The sequence below is a fragment of the Seriola dumerili genome, unplaced genomic scaffold (genome assembly GCF_002260705.1).
Source record: "Seriola dumerili isolate Sdu_G_001 unplaced genomic scaffold, Sdu_1.0 BDQW01000149.1, whole genome shotgun sequence".
NCBI lineage: Eukaryota > Metazoa > Chordata > Actinopteri > Carangiformes > Carangidae > Seriola > Seriola dumerili.
This window is the reverse complement of record NW_019174404.1, coordinates 13,147,032-13,168,572: the sequence shown is the minus strand read 5'-3', so window position 1 is coordinate 13,168,572 and position 21,541 is coordinate 13,147,032. Positions and strand designations below refer to the sequence as shown.

Genomic DNA, 21,541 nt, shown 5'->3' with positions numbered 1-21,541 from the left:
ATCCTTCCCAGCAAGCACCGGGGAACCATCCGATGGCAACTACCTGTACTTTATACACACACACACACACACACACACACACACACACACACACACACACACACACACACACACACACACACACACACACACACACACACACAATGACAATTTCTTCTTTATGTGTATCATACTACGAAATAGATTTTTTTTTGAGAACAGTCTTCAAACAGCCTGCACTTGCTGCTTGGATTGAAGTGCTTCAGAACTTTCCAGTTCAGCTGAGAAGGTACTGTTACTACTGTAGGCATGGAAAATGTTTCTCACTGTCAAACCTGATGTCACCACTTTCTACAGTTTCTTCCGGCTCTCCCGATGAGCTCGGCCTCTGCCAGGTGGCTGCGTTTCTGCTCTTCATGATCCTCTCTGCCGGTTGAGTCATGTGGCTGTGTCAGCCAGTGTAAAGCCAGCGATGAAGGTAGATGGGTGCCTCTTTTAATTAGAACAGTCCTGGCCATAATTAACAGATGCTGACAGGAATTAAAGCTTGGCACTAACCTGTCTCATTTTACTGTCCAACAGGGCCAGACACAGGCAGAGAGGAAGAGAGAGTGATTAAGAGCAGCTAGACGGATTCATTCACTCAGGCTGTCAGGCACTAAGTCCAGGACTTTATAGGGGCCTTTGTGAGGTTCATATGTCCCTTTGGTGGCACCCGAAGCTTTAAGTGGTCTGACTCTGACCGGTCTGTTGTGCTTCTTCCAGAATAAACAGTAGGTGTGTTATAAATGTGTGAAGAGAGTTGAGTACCATTTCATTCAAAGTCATCTCACCGTTTTATGGCCCACTACACAGTGTAGCAAGGGTAGCAGCGGGTGAGCTCGGGTATCATCTCTTCAAAGAAGGGTGCTGGGGGAGAGGGCTTTTGGCCAAGGCGGCTGGCATTTGTGCACGGATTAGCCAAGGCCTCGGGGTGGGGGCTGGGGCCAGCTGACCTAGGGCTCTTCTTTCTCTCCAAAAACAATAATAATCCCCTTCCTAGCACACTCCTACAGAGGAGCCTGTCTTCACTCACTTTGTGTGGCCGACCGTGGTAGGGGCCCTTATTTTGAGTCCCTCACCTGTTCTGGGTGTCTCTCCCTGGGGAAAGTGTCAGGATGTCTGGGATGGTTGGCAATGCCAAGGGGGGCTTAGGCAGACCCTATTTTAGCTGGGAAAATCAGAAGGCCACATGGCAAGGCATGGTGAACCTTGCCTTTCAAGGAAGCCGCCCCGTTAAACTGCCGTCAGCACTATTTCAAAGGGCCCCTGTTGCCAGCTTTGCATGCTTGTAAGTGTGTTGCAGCATTTTTAATCACGAGTGGTGATGAGCGAGGGTAGCGGAAAAACTGTCAGTCCTTTGCCCCCCCAACACACTCCCCATCTGCTGACCCCAGGGCTTGCCATACTGACACCCTCGTCACATACTCCATTTACAGGTTAGCTACAATATCCCCATTGAGCTGACATGCGTGCTTGCACTAATTGTTCTAAATGATAAATAGAGTATTGTAAAAAATCAGCAAAAGTTTCTTTATTAATTACTTTACGATTGCCATTATTACATATTGGAAGATGTTATAACTGCTATAGACGGCCTGCAACACACACGGACATTTAGATGTCTAGTATTTCAGGGACTATACATGTGAGTGTAGTGTGGTCTGTGTGTATGTTCTGTATGTTGTGTATGTGACTATGAAGGGGCTATTGTGGGATGTGGTTGTACTTTGCATGCCAGTCTGCTGAACAATGAGAGGTGTATTATATATCAGCACAAACACACTTCTTCTTCGTTCAGCAAATGTACACAACCGTCACCATGCTCTCTTACAATAAAGCAGGATACAAACTGTTACACTGTGAGGACAATGGAACAAAAAGCTATTGTCTTTGTTCAGTGCTGCAGATGTGTAGATAAAAATATAATTTTTTAAAATTTTTTCTGCACTTTGTGTGTGATGTAGTAGTGTGTTGGTGTGTGTATGTGTATGTTGTAGTGTGGTGTGTGTGTGTGGTGTGTGGTGTGGTGTGTGTGTGTGTGTGTGTGTGTGTGTGTGTGTGTGTGTGTGTGTGTGTGTGTGTGTTCATGGCGGCATCTTTGTGTGAGTGAGCCAGAGAGAAAGGAAGTCGGTGCAGAGAGCAACTGCCACTGAATGATGTCAATGTAATCTCTCAATAGTATCTTGTCTTCTCTCTTGCTCTAAGCTCTGATCCGTTTCCATTGATCAGAGGAAAAACCTGTTGCCCCTGACATTTGATTCTTCTATTGATCACTTCCTCCTTTATACAGTCAAGGGAAAGTACAGCGACTCAACACAGGGTTTAGGCAGGTCTCCTGTAATTAGACTGCTGATCTTCAGGGACCATTACACCTCTTACCACGCTCCCAGATATGAACTTATTGATTTTCATTTTTGGGGCCTGATCAGTTGATACTGAAATCTTCTGAATTTTGATTTTAAGAGTATAAACAAAAATAAAAGCAGAAATATCTGGATGTATTTTGGCCTGAAGAAGTCCAATATTGTTATTCTTTCAGAGACAGTGATGGCTTTATACTTCTGTTTCATTGGGGGGCAGCACTGTACTTTGTTGGAGCAGTAAAGTTATAATTAGGTGATTTTCCATTGAGATACAATGTGACCTTTCTGCAGTAATGAAAGTAAGTGGCAACCTCAGTCACATGAGTGGTGGCCATCTCCACACTCAGGCCCTGAGCATGGCGTTGAGCCGACGGCTTCATAGAGCTTACAGTGGACACAGACCATGTGTCTCTCTTTCCATCTCATCCCGGTGACACTTTAAAGTGCCGGGCCTCACGGCAGAGCTTACACAAAACTGCACTTCACGTCTCTCTGTTAATCACGGCAAGTGTGTTCAATAATTTTGATTGTGAAAAAAATTGGCTATTTGAGAAGGATCTGTGGCAACACCTGCACAATTCTTCAATCAGTCTGTGACAATAGTTGCAGTGGCAGGTGATGACAGCCGCTATGTAAAAGAGGAGGGTCATTCTTATTCTGCAAATGTGCTGAATACACAGAAGTATGCATTAGAACCTCAGGCTTAGCCGAAGTCTGCATATTTGAGTTTTACACTCTTTTTACTCTGACCTGACACTGGTCATTCATTTATAGCCACGGCTACATATTTTTGTAGTCTCTTATTCTCCAAGATGATATATTGGCATAAATTTTTCATCAGATAGTAATGTGATTACTCTGTCTTTCTGGCACTGAGGCCTTATCTGGCTGCATGCAGTCCAGGGGATTCTGTTACTGTGCGGAGATCCATATGGGCTGTGACTCTGGCTTCAGGTGGCGACTGGATATATATGCATCTATAAATCCCACTCTCCAATGAATAATGGGTGGAATAATGGTGGAATATATACTCTACAGAGTTTGACAGAGGATTTAAAAGTGTGAGGTTGTACAGAATTTCATTTGTCATTAGCTCTTCTATCTGGCAGTGTTTATACTGCTGTATAACCATGAGGGACAACCACACTTTGCACAACAGAAGCGCTACTTGACCCGCACTCATCAGCACTTCAGGAAAGGGAAAAAAATGAATAAAAAAAAAAACAATAACACGTTTCCTTAAAGAATCCCTGAGCTGCTCCCAGAGGAGGCTTGAATAAATATAACACCGTCACTTCACCCTCAAGCCACATATCTTTCATTATTCATTTGTCTGGCTTTTTTGGAGCAACCAACAAGTGAGAAAGAGATACAGCGAGAGAAAAAGAGAGAGGCAGGTGACAACGCATTTCACTAATGCAATGGGATAAGAGAGAACAGATAGGTGCCTCCCCGGAAGAGCAGCCAAGCCTCAGGGTCTCGGGGGGCTGAGTCGGTGGTGATAGGGAGGAGGAGGGGGGGGGAGAAACCCAGCCAGACAAATCCATCGGAAGCATGTTTAATTGTCACTGAATTCCCTGCTGGCGTGACTTTAAAAAACCATCCACAGGAAGAGAGCTGAGATGTTCGGAAAACATTTAGTGGATCAATATGCCGGGGAGAGCTGAGACTGTGTGTGCTCAGGGACCCGGGCTGAGCCTTTCCAGGCGGAATACTGTTACATTTCTATTACTCAGACGGCGGGATCAACCTATTCAGCATATTTCTGTCCCCAGCTCAACTGCACATTATTTACTGCTGTGTAGGTAGGGGGAGGACAGGAGGGCTGGGAACTGTTGTCTAGGCCAGTTGTGTGCATCTCTCACTCTGGGGTGGTAGAAGAAAAGTCTGTGGTGTTGTAGTGTTCCACTGGTAGAGCCCTTATCAGATCAATGGAGGTGTCATTTTTGCATAAAGTGTTTTTTATACCAAAAAAATAAAGTGTTATATGTGTATATTGTGGGTGCAATAATAATAAAAATGTTCTTACTCTTCTTACCTTCTTTGAGCATCCCCACTTTGAGGCATTTCATGAAGCGACAAGCCTGACATGATTTGCGTCTTCGTTTTGTGATCTCACACTCATTTGTGGCGGGACAGCTGTATTCTATGTTACCTGAGAAGAGGAAGAAGAAGAAAACCCGGTTGGCACCAGCAAATTCAATCAAGACCTAAAGCATTACAATTCAAAGTAAAAGGTTGTGGAAATATTAAAATATTGGGCACTGTATGAGGTAAAGGCATTTCACCAGAGAAACCAGTGCCAAATTGGGTGCTGCCACTAATGTAACAAACACCAGTGTGTACTCTCTGTGCTATCAGATGGTCTATAATAAATCATATTTTGCTAACCAAGCATGGGCACTTGTTAATCATACAGATTCCTAAAGAATCCATTTCTGTCGCGCGCAGGTGGCTCAGGTATCCTCCAGATAGTACAGTACCTTCCTGTGCGCCACCGCAGGAGGAGAAGCTGGGGTAAAAGGTAAAGGGTGGGGGGCGGAGGGTGGATGCAAAGCTACAATAGTCCTTCAGGATCCATCAGTAGATACCACCCTGGTCTAACACTAAATTGGCCTCATTAATTCTGCGCGTGTCCCCTCCGGGCCCCGGGCGCAGGCCACGTCCCCCTGTGCTCAGAGGGGCCTGCCACTGCCTCAATAGCAGGCTAGAGAGCCAGACATGCTGCCCCGGACCACTTTACATAATACTGCAGCAGACCCAAACCTGTTGTTACCACTGTTGCCATTGTTGACTATTTACATAGTGTACAGGCAAGAGGCCTTATGCATTATTCAACTGCAGCGTCTGATTCCAGGACGGAGCAATGAAAAAGAGTTTCATTGCTACACAATAAAAGAGTCGGTTCTGCTCTACTCTAGCATTAGCAAAAGAAAGGGCAGGATATGTGAGGCAATTCCTCCGCTTCCGTCTGATTCCCTACATTTTACTGTGTTCAAGGGGTTTCAATAAAGGGTATCAGTGTAATGGTTGCTTCAGCCTAGGAATCTGAATTATCCCCATTTTGAATGGGCATTCATCTTTAAAGTTTTTGACATTGATATTTTTCCAAACTTTTCTTTTAACCTAGGGGGTTATGTCTTTGTCAGTCCAGTGAAGAAATTGATTATTGAGAAATGTAAAAATGTTATTTAATCACCAAAATTCCCAAAATAATTTTTTTTCATCCACTAAAATACATGTAAGTGAAAAGTGTCATTTTCTGTGAAAACACATGCAGCATTCCCTTTAACCGGTAGAGCATCTTTACATTATTCAGTGTGTTGTCTGACAGACAAAACCTCACACACAAACACATTAGGATTGCATTCCAACATCCCGTAGATGCTCCACAGCTCTGACCCTCACTCCATATTCCTGTACAGAGAGACAGAAGGCTGTGTAATATTCCACTGGCGTTCCTCCACTAGCCCTCCAACACCCTTTGACAACTTATGCAATTATGTTAACATTATTGGACAGATCAAGTGGAGGGTCCCAAGATGTTATAAATAATTAGAAATTCCTCCTTATATCTGGGTTAGAAATCATTATGCTAATTCTCCTCATCTCTTTGGGATTGGGGTAAATAAAGGTGCGAGGGAAGCGGCTGATGAGCTGTGATTGTCTTTCCTCTGTCTGTTTTCTCTGTTGTCATAGCAGAACCAGACCATAATAATCCTACCCATTTCCCATATGCTGGGAGGAGGCAATCAGTGCCACCCTGCGCTGGAATCAATTCACAGAGGTTTGGTTTGTGTCCACATTATGAATTAACCAATCAGAAATTTGCCAGGATGTAAAGTAATAAATACATTTAAAAAAAAAAAAAAAAACCTTGATTTTGATTGCAAATCTAAAAAAAAAAGAAAAAAGAAAAAAAAGTGTTGCCTTTTACTGTTTGATTCATTATATCATTTCGAAACCCCAGCAAATTACCAGCACACGTGCGCACATGCTATGTTGCAGGTTTGCTTGCACAGCTGACCCTGTGTGTCCCTGAGGACGCTTTGTTTATGGGGGTATTTTTCTCTCCTCCTCCCCTCCCTTCTCTTTCACAGGGGTGCTGGGGACATGTGCACAAACCACACCTGGTGGTTAACTAAGAGAGTTAGCCCTTTGGTATCACACACTCTGGAAAACAAAAACAAACATACTCTCACGCACTGCTGCGCTACTGTGTCCACCTGTCCTGTCAAGCCCCCCGTGCGTCTGATGTTCTGTCAGAGGGGGCTTCTCGTAGCTCAATGCAGAGTGAAAGGTGGATTAACTAATTTTTCAACTCAACATTTGGTTTATATTTAGGAGAGGGAGTGTTTCAGTATCAGTATACATACAGTAAGTCCCACCTCATAACATGTCTAATGCCTCTTGGCTGATCTAAAATAACAATAAGCTGTGGTCTATTGTTTTTATTAACATGCATATAAAGGAAGTGAAATCCTAAAGAAATGTTAACACTGTAGGCATAAACCATGATCCAAATGTAAACAAGAGTGTAATCCACTGCCAAAAATGAAAACTCAAGATCGGCACTTTCCATGACACCTAAACGGATTGCAGGATTTTTAATACACAAGAAAACAGCTCAATTTAGGTTACTGTAATATCTGATGCTGTTCAATGATTGTTTGCATCAGTGATGTTTGGAACCACAGCAGTAACAAGTCTATATAATTTCAATTATGTTCATACGTCATTATGTCAAACTTTTTATTTATACCAAGTTAAATATACCTGCAATTTATATGGTTGATCACTGATTAGCCCTTGAGTGTAATTGTTAAAATGTAATTTTAATTATTTAAATGTACGCATTCACCGATTTTTAAGCCGTGCAGCATTATCACTGTATAACACAACCATTTTTTTTTTTTTGTAGCTGTCTTTAGTTGTTGTCTCACTTGCCTCAAATTTACCGCAAAGGGATGAATAAAGCATTTTTCCTGAAGTCAACTTAATTGACTGAAATGAACTAAACTGAAATGAATTTGAGTATAACTGTCACTGTGACTGAGCAAGAAATAGAAACCATCTATCTACGTTAGGAACACAGCCCTTGAACGGCGTCTAAATAGAGAGACACATCAGTACTGATTTAAAAAGGGATTTCTGGTTTCAGATTCAAACGCTGCATTTAAAGGGCGGAATTTATAAAACCTTTTACAACAATCTTGCCATTCATAAATGATGTCTGGAAATCCTGGCTTGTAGAGTAATAGTATGGTGAGTTTCACTTTCAGAAATGAAGCATACTGGTGGGAACCCCTTTAACCCGAGGGCCATTCTCGGGTTTATCTGTCTTTAGAGAGGTTATGGTATGGTTACCAATAACATTACAGAGTGAAGGGAGAAGAAAAAGATTTCCCTCCTTCTTCTCTTGATAAGTATCTGTCTCAATCTATTTTATGGCTTTTCAGGACCCATGCCAGGGCACAGAGGGGAAAGTCAGGTCTTGTAAGTAAATTACAGTAAAATGGCAGGTATTTCTCATCAAAATCTAAACTGACTTTTACAGGCTTACTGTCAAGGTCTATTACTTCATATAAAAGAGGGCCACTGAGTTCAGTTGGTTTTTCAAGCAATTTTACACTTCAGTTCAAAATGGGAAGAAAACACGGTTCAATAAGAGATTTATGTTTTTGATTGGTGGGGCACGTGAGGTGCAGGGATGGGGGGATGATTAGGGAGCAATGAGAAAAGGGGTAGTTCTGGGATGGATGGAGATCCAGGTTGACATTCATTTGGGCCTGGCCTTGACTAATGTAACTATCTCCACGTAAGAGTTCAAGGGGCTTTTCACTGGATGAACAGGTGACAGAAGATGGATTTTCAATCGGCTTCTGTTGAAAAGGTAGAAGCATCAGCTGAAGAAGTGCAACCCAGAGGGGGAAGTGAAGCGGATGCAAAGATAACAAAGATTACTCAGTGAGTAAAATGTCTACAATTCTATACTCAGTCAAAATATTTGAAATAAAAACAAAATAACAAAAGACTACATATTAAAATCTCGAAAGCAACTAGAAATTTCCAATTTAGAATTAGCTGCTATATCAAAAGGGAAATACACACAGTTATACAAGGTGAGCACAAGGTGATAAAGAAACTGTCATGTACATGGTTAACATTAACTTAGCTTAGTTTGCCCTAAGTGCTATAGAACAATGTGATAAAGGGCTGGAAAAGACAGCTCCTTTGTTTTCTTCTCATTAGAGAGGGCCGTCTCACACTCCACCCTTGACTGCCTCGTTATTTCTTTAATTAATCAGTTCTCATCAACGGCACCCTCTCATTCTTTCAAGGGCTCTACATCCCGCTATTTACTGCCTCCATTTTCCTCCAGCAATACTGCATGTGTTTCTTTTATCATTTCGGAAGGCTTTCACCTCCCCCAAAAAGTCCCTGCGTCCTCCTGCCTTCTCTGCCTGGGACCCCTGTCTGATTATTATGCCATTAAGCCTCTCCTCCTCTCCTCTGAAAGAGCAGCAGGGTCCCTCTCCAATCTAAAGAAGTCCTGGGTTTTTTTTCCCCTCCTTTCCCTGAAATTACCCGGCGACGCGTGCCTGAGTTTCTAATTGGCATGCCTGTCCCTAGAGACGGCCCCCTCCCTTCTTCCTAATGAAAAGCCTCGGCCTTAATTACACTTTCCAAACGCTGATTGTTATTGACAAAACTCCTGTGGCTCGGACAAACGACGGCAGATTAGCTCCATTACAGGCAGCCCTCCAAGAAGAGAAAGAGAGGGATTTCAAATCGACAATGCAAAGTGAGCGGGGAAAAAAGAGGAGCTTTAATTTTTTTCCATGTACCTTCCTCTTAATTGTTTGGGCCATTGCTCCACTTAAGACGCCTTTTTCTGTTCCATTGTGTTGCCGTCAGTGTACTTTCAGTGAGGGGACAAAAGCCCAGTTATGTTACTTGAGAGAAAATGTTCATCTTTTGTCAATAGACAGGATTGCTGATGGCAGCATGGGTAAACAGGAGGATTTGGCCTAATGCTTTTGTTTGCCTGCAAAAGGTACATAGACTGTCTAAAGCTGATATGGCTGTAAGGTCCAAAATCAACACCTGACATCAAGACACACAGCCTGCTCTCCATTATTTGTTGATTAAAATTTACTGAAAGCAATGGATAAAAGATGTTAGACTCATTCCGTTGAAATATCAAATTCCTATTTTTCTTCCACTCTTAATCATCTCATTTCACCATAACCCAACCCTTTGGCTCATTTTACATATTTTATCTAGTTTTTCCACTGCATGTATTCCACTACTAAGCCGACAGAGCTTAGACCTGGGCAGCTGTGCCTGTTGTGCAGATTTTTTTTTTCCAGGCTCAACAATATCTCCGTCTTCCTGATTAATCTGGAGCAGAGCGCACAGTTTCACAGAGGGGGGCCTTTCATTGCCTCTCTAATGAGAAGCTGTGATACATCATGCCTTGCAGATAGCCAATCGCACCCTAGTCCCAAGACACACACACACACACACACACACACACACACACACACACACACACACACACACACACACAAAAACACAAAACAGGACAGGAATAATAAAGTACATTCTCTGAGCCCCCCCAAGGCATCTGGGCAAAGACCCCTACACTCGACCAAATCTGACCTGAGTGATGGTGTCATGTCCACCATACACCACCAACCATGACAGATGATGTCATCATAATCTCACTAGTAGTCTGTCCCGTGTAAAATTATTCCCCTGGTTTCTGTTTCTTTTAAGACGGCATAAACATTTTTTTTAAATGTAGAGTTATTTGATAATCAGTGAATAAGTTTGCATGTTTCTTAATGTTCCTCTAAATATTGTACATTGTAATAAAATTTAAAAAAAAAAAAAGGAAAATAAACAAGATCTTTTATGGGGGTTGGTGGTCTCAAGAGGTAGAGAAAACATCTTCCACACTCCAGTGATTTTTTTACATAGTGAATCGCTTGGACTGAGTATATCAGTGTTGTTGTGAGGCCAAAGGTGTCTTGTATGGAGGGTGTTATTGTGTCTGGTGATGTGGCGACATGGGATGAAATAACTGGTATTGAGTGTTTGTTGGGGGGAGGTGAGAGGAGAAAAATACCTTGTATTGTCCTTTTAAAAAAGGCTTTGCAGGCCTCACAAGAGGCCACCCCATAGTGATACCCCGAGGCTATATCTCCACAGACCAGGCACAGCCTCTTGGGGAGGGAGTTCAACATGTATTCGCACTTTATGGACGAGTCCTCCATGATGGTACTGGAGCAGTCGTCATAGCGCTTGCGGCAGGTGCCAGCCCCGAGCCCACTGGGGGTGAACATAGGTGGAGAGTCCAGGCCGTTGGAGTGGCTATTCATAGCACTGACATAGCCGCCACTGGCGTCTGAGTTGCCGCTGGGGCTGTGGTGGCTGACTGTGTCGATGACCGAGGAGGGACTGGATGGCTCCGTCTTGATGTAGGACCCACAACTGGAGGGTAGATGCCGGTCATCAGCGGCCATTCTATTCAGCAGCCTGGGTGAGGTAAGGGGTGAGACACGGAAGGGGGAGGGTTGATGGGAAAGGGAGGAGGAGAAGAGGAAGATGATTAGCAGAGGTCTTCAAAGGGTAGAAATGAATCTCATCTACCAGTGGAGAAATAGAAATACCTAAACAGCAAAATGATTGATTGACATTAGATGCAAAACATAATGATAATGGGGCAGGTCAGAACAATTACAACACAAATGCTATTTCCCCTTTAACAAGACATTATGTATTGAATGTATTGAGTAAATGAATGATGCGTCTAAACATACTGCTTGTATTTGACATCAAACACCTGACGATCGAAGATTTAGGCATGAAAGTGATCGTCAATTAATTTATGGTAAAAAGGTCACTTTCTGAATATAAATGTGCAATTTGTACATATAGGACAGGAAAAGACAGGAGACATTAGATAGAATTCATGTGGTCAAACAATCGTAATTTATTTGCCAAATCACATTTAAATGTTTTGCATATCTACTGCTGTCATGTGTCTGTGTTTTAAGTCTTTCCAATTTTCTGTTGCTAACCTTCCCTCTAAACCAGTGAACCAGGGGGAGGATCCTCCTGTAAGTGCCTCATTAGCCACACACCATGGCAGCTGCAAAAGTGCTTCAGTGTACAAATACACACAGCTACAGCACGCACATCCACACACAGTTGCACACAATAAAAACACACAGGCAAAGAGAAAGCAAAGTGAAAGAGAATGAGAGACAGAGGGACAGAGAGATGAAGAGAGAGAGAGAGGGAGCACTCAAATAACTTAACACACAAGTGCACACACACGCACGCACGCACGCACACACACGCACGCACGCACGCACGCACACACACACACACACACACACACACACACACACACACACACACACACAAAGAGCACATCAAGACGGGGGCATCTCCATAGTTTAGAGAGCAGAGTGGACCTTGGCTTGTCTCCTTGAGTCAGCAGTCAACCAAAAGGAAACATGATGGCAAGATATTGACTTTTTCACTGTCTGCCTAATAACTGTATTTTGGAGTACATGCAATCTGATGCTGTAACGTGTGCAGACTAAAGTGCAGCCTTTTGGCTGTGGCCACAAAATGCACTATGAAGCCTTCCTTGCCCACATAAATCTATTTCAGTCTTGCTCTATAACCTTTAACTTGAAATTGCACAGGGAGAACAACGGGGGAAAAAACTTAGCTCGGACATGTTCAACTCATTTTTCTGTCCACAAATAGAGTGAACTGAAGAGGTGGAGAGGAGGTAGAGGAGATGGATAACTCAATGTATTGGGGATGCCATGTAGCCATGGTGACCTCTTAGGGTCAAGGCGAGGTCACACACTTACATATACACACACCCCTTTGCATTAGGTACCAGGGAAGGGGTGAAAGGTCACATGCACTTGCCTGCATTAACAAAATTGAGCCTTGCATGGCTTATGCAAATGCAGACACGGGGGCTCCTAGTGAGTGGCAGCTAGACAGCCCAAGTTGTGCCTTAGCACATTAGTTCCATTAGCATATTGCCAACTAATGGTAATGTTTACATATTTGACATGTCAGTTTACCATCAGCTCTGAGAGAGGGGGATGTTCCCCACTGGGCGCTATCTGCCTGATTGGACGATAGCTGTCTGTCTCAGAGTTCTTCACAGGAAACAGGGAAGGAGAGGCCTCCGCTGTGTCCCCTATATGTCGGCCGGACTGCCTCTTGCTCTCTGAGGCTGATTTAATTGTGAGGGTGGGTGACGGAGGGGTTCAGGCCCAGGGGTCAGTGGGTCAACCTTATTTTCTCACCCTGGCTTCCTGGGCCCGTGGAGATGGGGGTCAGCGTGTCAAATTAAATCTCATTCCCGGGTTTCCTTCCCTGCTGTCATGTATATTCATCGGAGCTCCAGGTGCCTACCACTTCTGGAAATTCACAAAAAGGTTAACTGCTAAAATAAATAATAAAAAATGCCCCCTGTTAAAACCGTTGACCTTGTGGAATAAGCCCTGAGCACTCCTGGAATTCTTCTTGCAATATAAAGCCTCTACTATATAAAACTGATACACAACTACCATTCTGCTCGAAAAAAATCTGTCTCATACAGTTTTCCTTCAGTTACTCTAAATTTAAACAAAGCATGCAATATTTTAATATTAGTGACGGCATTGTGGGAGTTTATTCAGATTTGCCGTTTTAAAAATCATCCACTTGTACTCTTAAACGCCCTTGCAGACAGAAATTGAAAAAGTGAATCCATTTCATGCCTCTCTAAAATAGAACTTGCCGCTCTTGATAATGAATGCAGATTGCATCCCCATAAATTAATGCACGGCTCTGTGTTCATCTGCTTTATGTTCTCTGTTTCAGATGGATATGTGCACCTGTGCGATAGGGCACCTGCACTTGGCTTATTAAAGGCTATATATTAAAACGCAGGAGCACAAGATGGCTCCATTTAGCTTTTATTTCACAAATTCAGAGTAAGCTTAACCCCAGTTCAAAGGCCATCTTCAGGGTGACACTTAGCATAATTGCATAAGTGTCTTAACTGTTTCCCCTCCAGCTCAATGTGGTCATTTATAATAAATGTGCTGGCTAGAATCCCCTTAACTCATTCTGCTATGACACATTATACCACTGCTATGCTTATGTTTTTAACAAGCCTGCATATATTGATTAATGATACTGAGGGAATACTAACCACTTGAACCTGGCGTATTAATCAAATAGTCTAAAATATTTCTATAAATATTCGTAATCTCTAATGGGACAGGTCCAATTTAAATCTATAAATACCATTGTATGGGAAAATGAATTATGAACATTAAATAGTTTGACAGTAGCAATAGTCCTGATAAATAATTCAATATGTGGGGCAGGTGATAATTAGCTTGTGTGCTACACACACTGGGCAGACAGGAAAGGGTCTGCTGAACTAACTGAGACTTGATGCTGTAAAATCTATAGTTCTGTCTTACTTCCTTCCTCAAGGTAACAGCATTTCAAATTCTGCTGCCTGGCTGACCAAAGGAGCAGCGCTCGTCTAAGATACAGTATCTCCCTCTCTCTCTTTTATTCTCTGTTCCTCCTCCTTTTGTTCCCTTTGTACCGATCAAAATTCATGCTGAGTAGTGGGTTATGGGCCCACAAACGCACACTGCACAGTTTGGTTTTAATCTGATTCCAACTGGCCCTCCTAACAGCATTTCAGATCCCTAATATCATTCCACTGGTGCTGCTGTGACCAGGATTAGCTGGCCTAATGATCTGAGAGCTCATCTCACACTCGCTGTTCCTCGACTTCCGAGAGGAGAACCGAGGACCACTCAGTCCGTCACGTCTCAACACTTCCCTCGCCTGCAAGCGAAACTCTCAACACTGGATGACACTGTCGTAGAAATGCAGAACATTCAGGATCTAATTGAGCCAATTTGTAAGTATTCCTGCTGAGAGCTTCCTGCTTCAGGAGGATACAGACGTCCTCCGCTGTTCCCTGGGTGACTACAGCTCTCTCCCTGTTTCATGTGTAAATCAAAAGCTTTCAGCACAAACCTGTGCTAGAGGCTCAACTCAAACAGTGAGTAAATTCCTGATGTCCTTTCCACTCTCAAGGCCAACAGATGCCAAAAACACCATTTTATAACATTTGCTAACCTCATCCCCGAGTGTCACATCCCTGCTACCTGATCAGACTGGGTAAGTGGAAGGGAAAGGGTGGGTGGTGGAGGTGGGGGTTGACATCTGCAGGCAGGGTGATGGTGATATCAGATGCCCCAGTAGGGGCAGATCTGTCTGGAGAGCCCCAGGCGATGTGGCCTGATAAGCCACTGGCCCCAGAGTCAGCGCTGGTAGGACGAACTCAATTAGCTCCTGACAGACCTCCTCTCAGCCCGGCTCAGCCTCCCCGCCACAGCCAGAACCCACTGGCAGCTGCCACACTGACCTCTCCTCCAGGGGCCACTGCCACCTCTTACCGCTCCGACACACAGCAGGGGACTCATATTTGGGAGAGCGGAGCGGAGGCTGAAAAATCTGCACAGCCCAACTACAGGCACAGAAATACATACAGTGGCTTGTCTGCCACCAAGGGTCCTCAGTGTGTGTTCTCGCAGGGGAAAACGTAAATGAAAAAGGACTGGGGCTCAGGGAGAGGTTGGGGTCACCTTTGGGAGAAAGGAAGGGAATAGAGATTCCAAAACACACTTAGCTGAAATATGGAGGACGCCTCTCTGTCTAACTGTTTCCAGGTTAATGACCATCAGGGGAATTAGGGGCCAAAAGACTCTTGGGGCAATGTGCATGAGTGTGTGTGTCTTTACCATCCCTGCATGGGCTTATGTGCTCAGAGGTCTGAGTGTGTGTTTGTATTGCAGACAGAATATGAAAGATGGAAATACAGGGTGGGGGTGTGGGGGGTTGGGAGGGGGGGTTGGTGGCTGTGGTTTGGTTGGAGGCAAGCCCGGGACTCCATAGGGACCCATTCTAATCTACGAGGGAGAGGCCCCTAATTTTGGAGTTTCTCATTCATTAGTCCTGCTCTGGCAGAGAGAGGTGGGAGCGGAGGGGGTGGACCTGAAGGGAGGGGAGGGGCCTCTTTATTAACGGATATGCCAGACACTCAGGAGAAGCTGACAGAGATTTATGATGTGCAGATCTATGGAGGCAAACAAAAGGGAAGTTGAGGAGACAGAAAAACAGGAAAAGAGAAAGTAAGCGATACAGGAGGGGAAGAGAGAGAGAGAGAGAGAGAGAGAGAGAGAGAGAGAAGAGACAGAGAGAGTGATGCTCATCGTACCAATGGAGAGCGAGGGGCCCCAGATCAATAGTCCATAGGCTAGGGGCTCGTGCAGGGTTACCACTTGGGGGGACCATGCTGCTCTGTGGCCTGGGCAATTAAGTTTTTCAGTCTCCAGCAGAGGATTATATTTAGCTGCTCCACAGCGATGTCACTGTCTTTATAAAGCCATGAGCTCACTCCACTACAACAACATGAGCCCCATGCTCCAGCGGCACCACAAGATAGCGCTGGCCAAGAAGCAGATCACATCTATTGATCCCCCCCACCCGCTCCTTCCTGTTCTAGAGATGCTGCTGGCAGGAAAGAGAGAGCCTCTTGTGATACAGGCGCTGCTGTTTGTCTGACGTAAACTGTCTGGGCCGCACTGGGCAGATCTAGTTCTTACAAGGGGCTGAGTTCAGGATGTTTAGAGAGAGACAAATGGGTAATGATAGAGCTACTGCCAGTTGGGGATGTGTGAGAGTTGTCGGTCGTCTAAACTTCCCACTACAGAGCGCAAAGAGTTAACAATAGACCCAGTGGGGAAGCTCCCTGCAGAACAGCTCATCATACTGTATGTAAAAAAGAAGTGCAGTGATAAGTCTAGGCTGCCATGCAGTACATTTGGGATCAAATTTCTAATTCTGCCTTTTCATTAGAAAAGATTAGTTTCCATTACATCCATTATGTGGCATGGCCATGGTATAATTTAACAACATAAATTTACAATGGCTTGTGATATCTATAAAAAGTAATTATAGTCCAGTACTGGCAAAAACTATTTCTGACTGGAGACTTTTGTGTAGTAAAAGTCTCCTCCAAAGCTGGTCACAAGAAAACCGGTGTGTGTAATGACATCAGACACAACCTGGTGTCGTGTGATACGTTACTGATACACTGGCACCAATATCACGATACATCCTCTTGAATACCAAGGCACAGGTGGACCTGTCCTCTACCTCAGATGCTTTAACTCTGTGTTCTGCTTTCTGACAGTTCAACTCTTTTACTTTGTAACAACATCTGAATGATGGAGCATGTGTACATGTGGCGAAAAAGACAAAGTCAGCGTGTTTTGTTTGTTCTGGCTTTTCTCTCAAAAACTGTGTGAAACTGAAAGCATGCTAAGCACTCAATAAAGCACCACAATAAGCCAGTAAATGTCTGAGTCGTGTCTTTTGTAAAATTATCTTCATTTACACAGATTTTGTGATGTAGCATAGATAATGTTTACCAAGACATCGTTTCACTATTGCTGTATATCATGAGATACTACTGTTTCTCAGCCACGGTCTTCCTTGAATTAATGCTACATATGTTTAAGATTTTAGAAATTGTAGGTTACTGTAAATAATAAATATCTAGACCAAATTTTAAGCTATTGGTTAAAAAGGTGTTTAAATTTAAAGGAAAACTTTGGTCATATGCTCTAAATATTAACTGACCTGTCCAGACTAATACTGTATGTATAAGTAATAAAAATTCGTTTTTGTGTTACAAAAGCTTTTTGAGGCTAGGGTTTTGTTTAACTGCCATAAATTATGTGGAAAGCCAGCAGATATCAACCACAGCACACCTCTCACGTACTCTCAGTAGGGTTCCTTATGTAAAATAAAGAGGGGGGGATTATAAAATATGAATGGTGGAAACTTGAGCAAAAGAAAAAAAAAGAAAAAAAAAGAAATTAAATATGAGTGGAAGTCATGCATCACTGTTCATTGTCTAGATATTTGTGGAACAAACTGCAAGAGAGGAGAAAGATCCAAGAGACTGGTAAATTTTATCAGGAAGGTGAAGGATATTCCTGATTGTGTAGTATGCTTATTGCAGTGTATGCACGTGCGTGTATCACAAACAGAAAGAAATATTATTATAAAGGGTTAAGGCTATTTAACACAGTCCAGTGTAAATCACAGGTTTAGACACAGTGACTGTGCGTACAGGGGGACGGAGACATAAAGCCATGCATGAAATTACTTCATTAATCTTCTTCTGATAGGCTGTTCTTGTTTAGGGGGGAACTCTACCTGCTTAAAACAAAGAGCCCATCCTGCCTCCATAAATTATCCTCTTCATCATAGGAAGAGCCAAATATAAACAGACAAACACACATGCAAGCACATGCACACACATACACAAATATAAAAGGCTAAATTAACAGGCCACAATTAGCAGGTTTATCAGGTGTCCGGGATAATTCGAACGCAATCAGATGTGTAAATATTTGTACAGGCTCACAGTCAGTGTGTAATCACGACACATCGGTAAGTTTAAAATAACCTGCATGATGCAACATGATCAAGTAAAAAATTTAACTTGATTTATCACATTTAAAATGTTGTTCTAAGCACACAATTCAAACAGCTCCAAAATGAATTGATGTTGCTCAAAACACTATTGCTATGACTATGTCTGACATAGTCATAGCAATAGCCTCTAGCTTTTTACAGGCTCATCTCTACCAGCTGCCACACATTCCCCATAAATAGTGCTGGTAATAAAAAGGCGGGTGGGCCTAACTGATTTATACGGTAGTATCCACCACCACCACACCATTCAGGAATAATTAAACTTTGGGGATATCTCCTGAATTAATGCGTCTCCTTCAGGGGGGCAATCTAAACATACATTTCAGTCTCGACCACGTCTGGTGTCACCGGATGTACTGGGGAGGAAGGGAGAGACTCTCCAAGTGGCAGGTTCAACAACCAGCCACTCAATGTGACCATTCGATCACACTTAGTGCTGCAGGGGTGGTCTCATAAGGAGGCATTTTAATACCAGCATAGTTTGTGACCAACAGGCAAATACTCACATAAGAACAAAGTCGTATAATTTGAAGGCAGGCAAGCAAGCCGGAAGGTGCGCACGTGTATACACACACACACACACACACACACAAACACACACACACACACACACACACACACACACACACACACACACACACACACACACACACACACACACACACACACCTAACCATGTTGGGAAACATGGTTAGTCAAGTTAGTCTCTAATGATCAGCATTTTCTGTAATGGGGAGTCAGAACCTAACCTAAGTTCCTATTTCAATATCACTTCACTTTCATATTTGCATTGGAAAACGCTGATCCTGATTTAAACTGACATAATGGTCCATCTTTCAAAAAAGTAGGAAAAAAAAAAAAAGTGTATAAAGTAATAACAGTGTTTTAATATTGAATTGTACAGCACTGCTAATCCTGTTAGTAAGGAAATTCAAAGGCCTTAGTAAAACTGATTAATTATATCTTCACACTGCAAAATATGTATTAATCATGTTTGGCTTTGAAGACCATCCAGTTCTGATTTCTAGAAAAAGGATTTCAAGCACATAATTTAGTGTTTGAGGCACATAAAATTTTCAAATGTCAGAATTTTTGTTTCCTCTGTAATATGAGCACGCATATTTGACATGGGTCAAAAGAAGCAAATACGTCAATAGAAACTGCTGTTCAGCACAGAGGAACTAGGCCTATGATGGCTGGCTTTTTGCACACTGCAATGTTAATGGCTGGTTATTGGTTACATCTACTTCCCTTGGGCAAATAAGGGATGAGCAGTAGTACTCTCTCTCCCTCTTACACTCTCTCTCTCTGTCTCTCTCTCTCGAAGACACACCCATAACACTGCTGAATATGCAAACTGCATCAGTCTTTTTAATTTAACAGTGTTCAACAGTTGATGATGCATGTCCCACAGCTTTATTTCAAACAACTACGGACTTGAATGTACGAGCCTGAAACATTTGATTGCAGCCTTCCAAACAGACTGATGATTAAAAAGAGTGCTTGGTCTAAAAGCTGTAATGAGTGCAAGGCTCACCAGGCCATGCAGAGAAGACTTGGTGAAGCTGTCAGTGGGAATCAGAGCTGCCACAGTGATGGACGGTTTCAATATTGATTTCATAAATAAACAAAGCTAACCATCGATCCTAATGTTATTTTGCATTTCAATTACTGTTTCGAAACATAACCTTCAAACAACTGGCCGCTCAATACCAATAGCCTTCACTGATAAACACCCATATAGTTACCCACCTTACATCACATTTTCTTACCAAGTGTGAATTAATGGACCTAGAATTTGCTTCAAAGAGGTGGCAGACCTGTTGTGAGTGAGGGAAGATGTCACAAAAATACTAATGAGTACAACTGTATGAAACTTTACTCAACTTTACTTTTAGTGTTCTCAGTTCGATGTCTTCTTGTGACTAATTTATTGCTCTACTGCAGTTTACAGTATTTTGTCAAGTGCATTACTATGTTAACAGCTCTTTTCTTGACTCAGTTACTTTTCTCAACTTCTGTATTCTATGGTATGTGTGTGTGTGCATACGTGCATGAATGCATGTGTGTGTAAATGAAGAGGAGCCCTTCAATGTGGAGCAACAGGAAGAAGTGCTGACGCACCGTGTCAGTGATAGCACTCTGCTGCCACAAGGGCATGAGAGCCCACGTAGGCTAGCATTATCCTTCTAGACTAATGGACCTGGTTATTTTTAAACAGATTCTCACACTGCAGTGGAGGTGTCCAAGGTTACCATGGACGAGAAATCAGGAGGGACGCGTGCGGTGGCGGCTCGTGGTTTCTGCGCGGGTGGATGTTGTGAAATAGCCAAAGAGGCATGGCGGCTAATCACTGAGAGGTGTAAATGCCAAACATCAGATGGGGTCTCAAGAGACAGCATGTTACAATAACAGGAAAATCTTCCAAAACTGAACAATAATACTTAAAAAAAAATGTATATAAAATACTTTCCATAATGAGATCTGTGCCATGTTGGTTGTTATGAAAAGAGAAAAGTTAACTTGCAATATGACTATTTTGACACAGATTTCTGAATAGAAAGCACTTGGACTCCAGATGAATAAATAAAAAAAAAAGAATAAGCCAGATTTTTAAAACAGAACAAGTTTGAATGTTGCATGCTTTTCTTACTCTTATTTCCCAATTAATTACCTAGGGAGTAAATCACCCAAGGGTGGGGTTTAATGTGGCAGCTCAGCTAAAAGACAGCCTAAGTGCTAACAAGTATGAACCCAAATACCTCTGGAGCTACAGAATAGTGAACATCCAGAGAGTGTCAATATACTCTGCATCCCCATTTGGCCTGGAGAGGGACAACATGCTCCACCCTCCCCCCCTCTCAGCCTGAGCTGAGTGACATATTTACAGTGAAAGTAATGATACTAGATACCAGAAATGAGAGGGCTCCAGCGTGGCCAGTGGACTCAGGAATCTCTCTAATGAATTGGACAACAAAGCCCTGTTGGTACAAGGAAGAGGTATTTAGAATTGGGTGACAAATTTAATTTAAAAACATTAGGTTCTCTTTAAAAAGGCACACATCCCAACACCTCCTAAAAGCTCTCGGAAATGAGGAGTGGGACAGGTGGGTTGGCTGGTCATCTGGGCTGGACACTGCAGCTACAGAGGCCACCAGCTCCTGCCTCATAACGGTTTGGCCACTCTCGGTCAGGAGCCTCTTCTGGTAATGTATTCTGAAACCAAATTACCGTAAGCTGATCCCATCTGGATAGTGTCTGTGCACGGCTGCTTTGGTTACCCACCACTGCCTCTAGCCTGCGATAGCATCTCCATGAAGACAGCAAAAATCTGATTAACCCAATAACAATGAAACACTTGGTCAAAGAGCAAAGAGCTTTTAACTTAAGATACACTAATGCAATTCACTCGCCTTGTTTTCTGAAACCTAATAAGAATCAGGCGGACGAACTGCTAGAGATGGGTGTTTGCAGGCTCTAATGCAGCAAGCTGGGAATGAAGTCAAATAAATTGAAATCTAATTCATCAT

At 43.0% G+C, this 21,541-nt stretch overlaps 1 protein-coding gene across 9 annotated transcripts in view; it reads right to left on the bottom strand.

Moving 5' to 3' along the window:
- Positions 1 to 21,541, bottom strand: part of LOC111225588 (steroid hormone receptor ERR2) — a 44,548-nt gene that overhangs the window by 15,626 nt on the left and 7,381 nt on the right. For 4 of the 9 annotated variants that reach the window (XM_022750557.1, XM_022750561.1, XM_022750554.1 and 1 more), the window contains 3 exons: positions 20,924 to 20,992; positions 10,519 to 10,928; positions 4,414 to 4,539 (listed from right to left, as the gene is read on the bottom strand). In XM_022750557.1, coding sequence (XP_022606278.1) covers positions 4,414 to 4,539; positions 10,519 to 10,915 — 523 coding nt within the window. In that variant the 5' untranslated portion in view covers positions 10,916 to 10,928; positions 20,924 to 20,992. The remainder of the gene's footprint in view (positions 1 to 4,413; positions 4,540 to 10,518; positions 10,929 to 20,923; positions 20,993 to 21,541) is intronic. The other 5 variants (XM_022750558.1, XM_022750560.1, XM_022750556.1 and 2 more) reach the window with 2 other exon arrangements.